The 8543-nt window shown below is 37.7% G+C and overlaps 1 protein-coding gene across 1 annotated transcript; it reads right to left on the minus strand.

Moving 5' to 3' along the window:
- Nucleotides 1-1659: 1659 nt before the first annotated feature.
- ftr54 (finTRIM family, member 54) lies at nucleotides 1660-5531 on the minus strand. The gene is given in 4 exon segments (XM_048181729.1): nucleotides 1660-2278; nucleotides 2387-2443; nucleotides 2550-2709; nucleotides 4935-5531. Coding segments are annotated over 4 exon segments (1368 nt in total). The 3' UTR covers nucleotides 1660-1724.
- Nucleotides 5532-8543: the final 3012 nt, after the last annotated feature.

Genomic DNA, 8543 nt, shown 5'->3' on the forward strand with positions numbered 1-8543 from the left:
AAAGACATACAGTGAGTCTCAAACTCCATTGTTTCCTCCTTCTTATATAAATCTCACTTGTTTAAAAGACCTCTGAAGAACAGGCGAATCTCAACATAACACCGACTGTTACGTAACAGTCGGGGTGTACGCCCCCAATATTTGCATATGCCAGCCCATGTTCCCAACATTATGAAAGGCATTAGACAAGTTGATTACATGATATTTTTAGTGATATTTTAGTGTAATTGTCTTTCTAAATGTTTCGTTAGCATGTTGCTAATGTACTGTTAAATGTGATTAAAGTTACCATCGTTTATTACTGTATTCACGGAGACAAGAGAGCCGTCGCTATTTTCATTTTAAACACTTGCAGTCTGTATAATGCATAAACACAACTTCATTCTTTATAAATCTCTCCAACAGTGTAGCATTAGCCGTTAGCCACGGAGCACAGCCTCAAATTAATTCAGAATCAAAAGTAAACATCCAAATAAATACTATACTCACATAATCTGACGCATTCATGCTGTATGCATGACGAACACTTTGTAAAGATCCATTTTGAGGGTTATATTAGCTGTGTGAACTTTTTTTATGTTGTTTAAGGCAAGCGCGAGCTCTTGGGGCGTGGAGCACGAGAATTAAAGGGCCACACACCCTGAATCGGCTAATTTCTAATTATGCCCCAAAATAGGCAGTTAAAAAAAATGAATTAAAAAAAAATCTATGGGGTATTTTGAGCTGAAACTTAACAGACACATTCAGGGGACACCTTAGACTTATATTACATCTTTTAAAAAAAAGTTCTAGGGCACCTTTAAATGAGTTCAATTCAGCTATAAGCAACACTACAGAAGACAATTAGTGTGGTTATCCGGCTTAAGTCAGTTCAATGTTGATTCCATTCAGTAAAGTGTTGATGTTGCAAAATTCATCAATTATGAATCAAATAAGTCCAATCAGCTATAAAGCGGCTCTGCAGAAAACAGTGGTATCATTGTCCAGGGCTGCGCTTCCCAAAAGCATCGTAAGCCAAAGTAGATTGTTGAACCATTGCCACAAATGGTTTCTACAATTAACTTGGCTCACAATGCTTTTAGAAACACAGCCCAGCTCAATTCAATTCAAATTTTGTTCTCATCCAATAGTGTAAGTGCAGTCAAACCAGGCTCAGTTGGGGATTTCTCCTCTGGCCAAATGAACAAGCATGGTATTACTTATGACTCCAGGCTGCAACACAAGTCAGATTGTAGATTATTATCATTCAAAAAATTTTCATCCAGCTCCTTGTGCTTGAACCGGGATATGTCACACTAGCATTTAGCATACCACCAAACCTTGCTTTGTTGTTTTTCTTCTTCTTTTTTTTTTTAATTCCAGCATTGCTAGTCATCACCATAAGGTATGTTTTGCATGCATGGGGTGCTGGTTGCTGGTCCCCAACATGGGAAGCAGGAGTGCTGGTGGACCAGCTACACCAGCACAGTTATGCTTGAGAACAACATTACTGGTCCACCAGCTAGAACACTATACCAGCTTTAACCAGCAAAAACCAGCCTTGACCAATTTATGCTAGTTTATGCTGGATTTAAAAATATATATTATATATTATATATGGATATTTTAAAAATCAACTTTTCACTGAACTTATTGCAATATATTACTACAGTACAGTGGTTAATAATGGCACTGAACTAATATACATTTATTGACAGAAAAATAAGAAATCTTACATCTCTGAATCATCTACAGTTCATTGCTGGATCACACAATTTCACTGCTGATCCAAAATAAACCATAAACCCAGGATAGATCGGCTGTGTGAATGTGCCCTGGAATATGTAGATGAGTTTCATTTTGTCAGAGATGCTGAAGTAGTTCACAATTCCAGCACTGTAATCCACATACACTCCTAATCTAGAAGACTTTAATTTAGAAGTGTTTACGTAGAGTTTAGTCTTTTTATTATTGTCCTAGAATATGTATTTGGAAGGAGAGCAGTACAAATTCATAGACTGATCATTGCACCCAAATTTACACTCATCACCCCTTCCCTTCCTGCAGATGCTCCTATAGGACAACGATATACCCACGCCTGCACTCCCACTCCACTCAATCTCCCAGTAGGCACGTCCACACACACTCTCTCTGCACAACACCTGAGGCCAACAATCAAATCTCTCTGGATGATTGGGATATCGCTGGACTCTGCCAGTGTTAGTAGCCACTCTGTTCCCCCCAGACAGTAGGAGTATTTCATTCATTGTGTTTGAATCCATTGAGAGCTCTTGTGAGTCTGATGGAGATTAAACACAGTGTTTGACTCACTATAAAAACAGTAAAAGGCAATGGAAAGTCATGTCATATGTGTATACGTTTGTGTGTGTGTATGTGTGTGACATACATTGTAGGATCTCATTCCTGTTCCTGGGTGCGTCGGCAGGATATTTGTAATGCATTACTAAGAAAAAACATATATTTAGTGTAATCTGATGCAAGGTCACATCTTTGTTTTAATGTTCAGTTTTTATTTACAAGATTCATTCCTGAATTAATGCTATACTTACCCAAACCAGACACAACCACTACCTCTGAAGTAAGGAAATCATCCATTTTTTTCTTTAGTTTTTTAGAGAAAGATTTTCTCATATAATTAGAAGGATGAGTTCTGGCATCAAAGCTGAAAGGGTTAGCATGTTCATGAGGAACAGATAGAGATGAAGAACTCTGTGAAAAAAATAAATGAACATCCTTATCACTCACACTTATCTACACAATGATTAGATTTTACTGTGATTGTTGACTCAACATATGACAAAAAATTTTCTTTAGCCACCTTATGTGCTATATTTCAATCACTGAATCTTTTTGTAACATTCTGGCATGGTTAGACTTGATATTTGTCTAATTTATGTTTTACCAAGTCTTCTTGGTACAGTATTTACATAAAAAACATGTTTGTTAGTTTGTTTAAAGGTCCCGTTTTTCGTGGTTTTTTGAAGCTTTGATTGTGTTTATAGTGTGCAATATAACATGTGTTCATGTTTCGCGTGTAAAAAAACCCAGTATTTTTCACATAATTTACTTATCTGTATACCGCTGTTTCCACTGTCATAAAAACGGGCTGATGACTTCCTTGTTCTATGAAGTCCCTCCTTCAGAAATACGTAACGAGTTCTGATTGTGCCAGCGGTTCCTGTGTTGTGATTCGACAGCTCTGAGCGCACCGTGCCCGGAAAAGTCACGCCTCTTACCATAACGTGGAGATGCACGCGCTCAGTGTTATTGTAAACATGTCTTTAATTTTACCCTATCAATTTGAGCCGGAATCAGACCCGGTGATTGGACTGCGGGATGAAAATAACAGCGTTTCGACGACATGGCGACAAACACACTCTACAAACGCAACTCTTGTGTATTCCTGTGGGCGGAGGTTAGTCAAAAAACTGTTTTAGTGACGTCATTAAAGAAGGAAGTAGAGGGATGTAGTCCAAACTGGCCGTTCGATGTAGGCGACTTCTGTTAAATAAAATATCTCGCTTGGCATTGAACTTTGAGCTTTAACATTGTACAGATTTTATTTATACTCTAACAACAACATTACACACTAACTAAAGTTTGAAACATGGGATCACGAAGAACGGGACCTTTAAAGTGACAAAAAAAAGCAAGAACAGTTCATCCATGTTGGGAAAAAGTACATTAATTGTACCTTTTAGATTTGTATGAATTGTGTATTAATATGCATTTTTAAATTAATTAACAACGCAAACATGGTAACACTTTACAACAAGGTTTCATTTGATAACATTAACAACATGAGTTAAAGTACTAACAATGAAAAGGGGCTCTATGTAAGATTTTTACTTTAATAAAGCATAAAAATACCCCGATATGTTTTTAGATATTTAGGAAACATGCTAAGTTCACCTACTTGTTTCTCTGAAAAACAATACTACTGCCAGATATTCTACTTTGAATTGTGCGTTCCGTGTCGGAATGTCTGTCTTTGTTTTGGTCTGTGCGAAACTGTGTGCTGCCAGTTTATCCAATAGTATTTCGAAATCACATGTTGCCAGTTGGCGGAAAACAGCGCGTATTGCAACCACGGAAACCAGCAAACAAACTGGGTCAGAGAATCGCAGATACTTCCAGACCTAAAAAGCCTCTGCATCCATCTAAATATCTCTATGAACAAAAGCATATTGAAACAGATAAATCAACTCATCAGCTTACAGTGTCTAAGTCTCTTCAGCTTTCATTGTCAATTGCGCTCCCTATTGTTGCTTGCAACCCACGTCTTTGAACGAGGGGGCGGGGCAAACAATATTTTGAATTTGGACTGCAGTACCTATTTTGAACACTGGGTGTCATTATAACATAGAGCCCCTTTAAGTATTTATTTTATGTTAATGTTAACATTTACTTGTACATTTTTAAAATCAAAAATTGTATCTGTCAGTGTTAATGTACTGAAACTAGTGTACATTTGAACATTTTATTAACTAACATTAACAAAAGTTAATAAATGCTGTTAAAATATATTGCTCATTGTTAGTTTGTGTTAGTTAATTCATTAACTAATGTTAACAACAAAAAACAAAGACCTTATTGTAAATTGTTGCTCAAAAATTTGCAATGCAGTCTACTTTACGCAAGTATGCGAATGCTTCGGCCAGAGGGTTTGTATTCGGTTATTGGGAAGTACACTCTTAAAAATAAATGTTCTTTAATGGCATCAATGATTCCATGTAGAACATTTAACATCTATGGAACCTTTCCATTGCACAAAAGTTTCTTTATAGTGGAAAAAGATTTATATAAAACCTTAAAATGTTCTTCACAAAAAAAATGGTGTTCACTAAAGGGTTCTTTTCGGGAGCCAAAAATGGTTCTTCTATGGAAATGTGCTGGCCAAGCTTTCATAGACATGTTTCTAGTCTAATTCATACCTGATTCATTCTCTCTGCTCCTGGTGACACGTCATGGTTTTTGTGGATATCCATCATACATAGCATACAAATACTCATCTGGTCAGTATGACAAAAAATCTCCAAAAGCTCATTGTGAATTGGACAGATCATCTCCTGGAGTTGATCAGTGGCATCTATAAAATAGTGTCTCCCGTCTTCAAAGAGATTCTCATGTTGTTGAAAGTGAATTGGACAGAAAGAGTTCAGACACACCAGACAGGATTTGATGGCTTTGTATTTTCTGCCAGTACAGACATCACACTCCACATCTCCAGGTCCAGCGTCACAGTGTGAAACATGAGCAGTCTGGGGAGCAGCCTGGGGTCCTGTCCTCCTCAGTGTCTCCACCATTTCAGCAACCATCACATTCTTCGCTAAAACTGGTCTCGGAGTAAAGATCTGTCTGCACTGAGGACAGCTGTAAACTCTCCCGAGAGCATTTTCATCCCAGTGGCGTGTAATACAGTTCATACAATAACTGTGTCCACAGGGGATGGTCACTGGATCGTTCAGTAGATCTAGACAGACTGGACAGCTGAAATGTTCCCGGCTTACAGAAATATTAGCTTCTGCCATTTCAGTACGTTTAGATGTAGAAAGACAGTTCGACAGCACTTACCACACTAGTTTCCTGGTTTTGTGTTTACGAGAAGAACCAAACCGGTGTGTCTATAAGACGTGACAGCCTGTATTTTGCTGCACATTAACAAAGTCCCATAAAAAGTCCACAAGGGTCATTAATCAGTTTTGTGCTAACTTTTGATTTTCCAACATTTCTGAGAAATGTGCAGACAATAAAGATAATTTTGCCAGATAGTTTTAGAAATGACTGGCTGGCTGAACAAAGGTCTTGCTTTGTATAGAGTAATTTAGATTATGTTTTATATTTATTACAGTAATGTTTAGTCTATTTTAAAATTGCTTTACCAGAATAGCAATTTAGAATGTGCAACACCCACACAAACAAACAGAATGGACATGATGAATTCGATGAGTTGCAGCACATAGGCCTATTGAAATGTAATATACAAGATTCTTTGGATCATTGCCAAATTCAGGTCAGAAAATGTTGAGACATGCACTAATTAAACTTTTCTGCTTCTAAGGGGGCATGGTGATGGAGGGAAAATAAAAGTTGGAAGGATAAAATAATATTTAAAGGGGTCCTTGATTATGATTTCACTTTTTTAACTTTAATTAGCATGTAATGTTGCTGTTTGAGCATAAACAACATCTGCAAAGTTCAATGAAAAGGGAGATATTTTCTTTTACAGAAATTGCTTTTTAAGGACTACAACAAATGGCTGGTAGGGACTACAACTAGCTTCTTCCCAGTTTGGTAACATCACAAACCCCAAAATTTACATAAACCTTGCTCCTGGGAACACGCAACAAAGGGGGTGAGGCTATGTTGTGCTGCTTTAGTGAAGAGGAAGTGTTGTTGTAGAGTGTTGCTGCTATGCCGTCATTTTACGCCGCACTGCTTCACAAACGAGGATCAATTCAATGCTGGATTTGCACAAAAGATTAACATGACGGCACATGCTAGTCGAAGAGTTGAATCAACTCCACAGCAACTAAATACATTTATCTACTAACCATTCAGAATGTCCTAAAAGTTGTAACTTCTCCCTGAGTCTCTCCATCAGTGTCCGACTCTGGTTTGAACAATGTAAGGCTGAACATTCATTTTGCTTTCGCTTGAAGAGCATGAAACTTTTGCGAGAGAATGCAAAGGTCTTGAGAGGTCTTTCACTTGCAAAAGCATTAAAATATAATTTTTCCTCTCATCTCATGCTTTTTTTTTTTTGATCACCTATTCAAATGCAATAATGCAGTCCTTAGCAGTCCCTAGCTACTACTACTACAGAGTATATTATGATTAATTATAGTAGGTTGTTTACAACCAGCTTAGAGAAAACACATGTTTGTGTAATGGTAATTTTAGTTACTGAAATATAACCCTTTGTTCTCTGTGTGACAACTAACCCCAGTCTCCCCAACATATACATCGTACTCAGGCCCTGACTGGATATATCTAAATAGCATCTACTTTTGCTGCGCCAATGAAAATAGTTCCAAAGGATGTCAAAGCAGTATCAGATGTTATGTGTCTCTGAGCAACACATATGGTTCCTGAACAAATTGGCTGAGTAAATGATTCAGTGACTCACAGAGGGTTGTTTAGATCCTGAATGACTCAATGGCTGCAAAATACACTTCTCCATAGTAGGTGAAAAACAGTAGGCCTGTGTGGCCATTGAGGCCATGGGAGAGGGTTTGCGAATAGCAGTGTAGCAATGCAACTGACACCTTAAAGTCACCTGACAACATGGCGGATGTAGTATGTCTTGATTTTATTTATAATACACACATTCATACTACACAGAACATATTTTAACAGTCGCAAAGTAATTACTTGATCAAAAGAAGTGCCTATGACAGTATGCAATTTCAGAAGCAGCAAATGTCTTTGAATGAATGATTCAATGCATCACTCATCAGTCACTTATATCGCCACCTACAAATGTAACTTGCAGAAACAGTTACTGAAAAAAAAAAAACTCAATACTAATTCACAGACTGACAGCCTGTCTGGAATGCACAAATGTCAAATTTTCAGCATTGTGCTATTCCTTTTCCATGATTTAACTTTCCAAAATCCCTGTGAGGTCCACTCCACAGTTCTTGATTTTAGTATGCAGAAAGCAGAGCATGTCAACGCATTGCCCCTTGCTGCAGTGCAGATGACTCGCTGCTCTTTTAAACTTCATTCAAGTGCCTTTGGGCTGCACACTGGACTCTCTAGCGTGCTAATTCAAATAAATTATAGATAGGCCTTTGTACCCTGGTGAAGGACGGAGAATGTGAAATGAATTAGATAGTGAAACCTGCCCACAGTTTAATTCTTCACCACACCCCATCTCACTGTGCATCACTACATGAGTCTGTTTAAAACCATTACAGATTCTCAATTTTTATCAGGACAGTAGATAACCTGTTACTGGTTTAAATATGGCATATGGCCGTCCTTTGGATGAGTTGTTAAACCGAGGTCCTGACTCTCTGTGGTCATTAAAAATCCCATGGCACTTCTCATAAAGAGAACCCCGGTGTCCTGGCCAAATTCCCTCTCTCTCCTTTCCACATATAGCTGGTGTGTGTTGAGCGCACTGGCGCCGTTGTACTGTGGCTGCCATCGCATCATCCAAGTGGATGCACACTGGTTAAGGAGAGACCCCCTGATATGATTGTAAAGTGCTTTGGGTGTACAGTTGTACATGAAATGCGCTATATAAATATGCCATCCATTCCATACTGGGTCAAAATTAAATTAATTGCTATAGAATACAGTAAATCTTTACAGTAAATCTAATATAACGGCAATGCAGTTTGAGATTTGTCTTCTTCAGGTGCCAGAAATTGCAATATGCAATCCAGTGGCGGCCTATTGCTAATATTTTCCATAAAATAATGATTTCAACACTGATATGCTTTCTGTTAAACAAGTTATCTCAGTATTTTATTTTGTTTGTTCTGCATAGATTTGCAGTTGACAATGCTTTGCCAAATATTTTATTTATATAT

This window comes from Megalobrama amblycephala, linkage group LG2 (assembly GCF_018812025.1).
Source record: "Megalobrama amblycephala isolate DHTTF-2021 linkage group LG2, ASM1881202v1, whole genome shotgun sequence".
NCBI lineage: Eukaryota > Metazoa > Chordata > Actinopteri > Cypriniformes > Xenocyprididae > Megalobrama > Megalobrama amblycephala.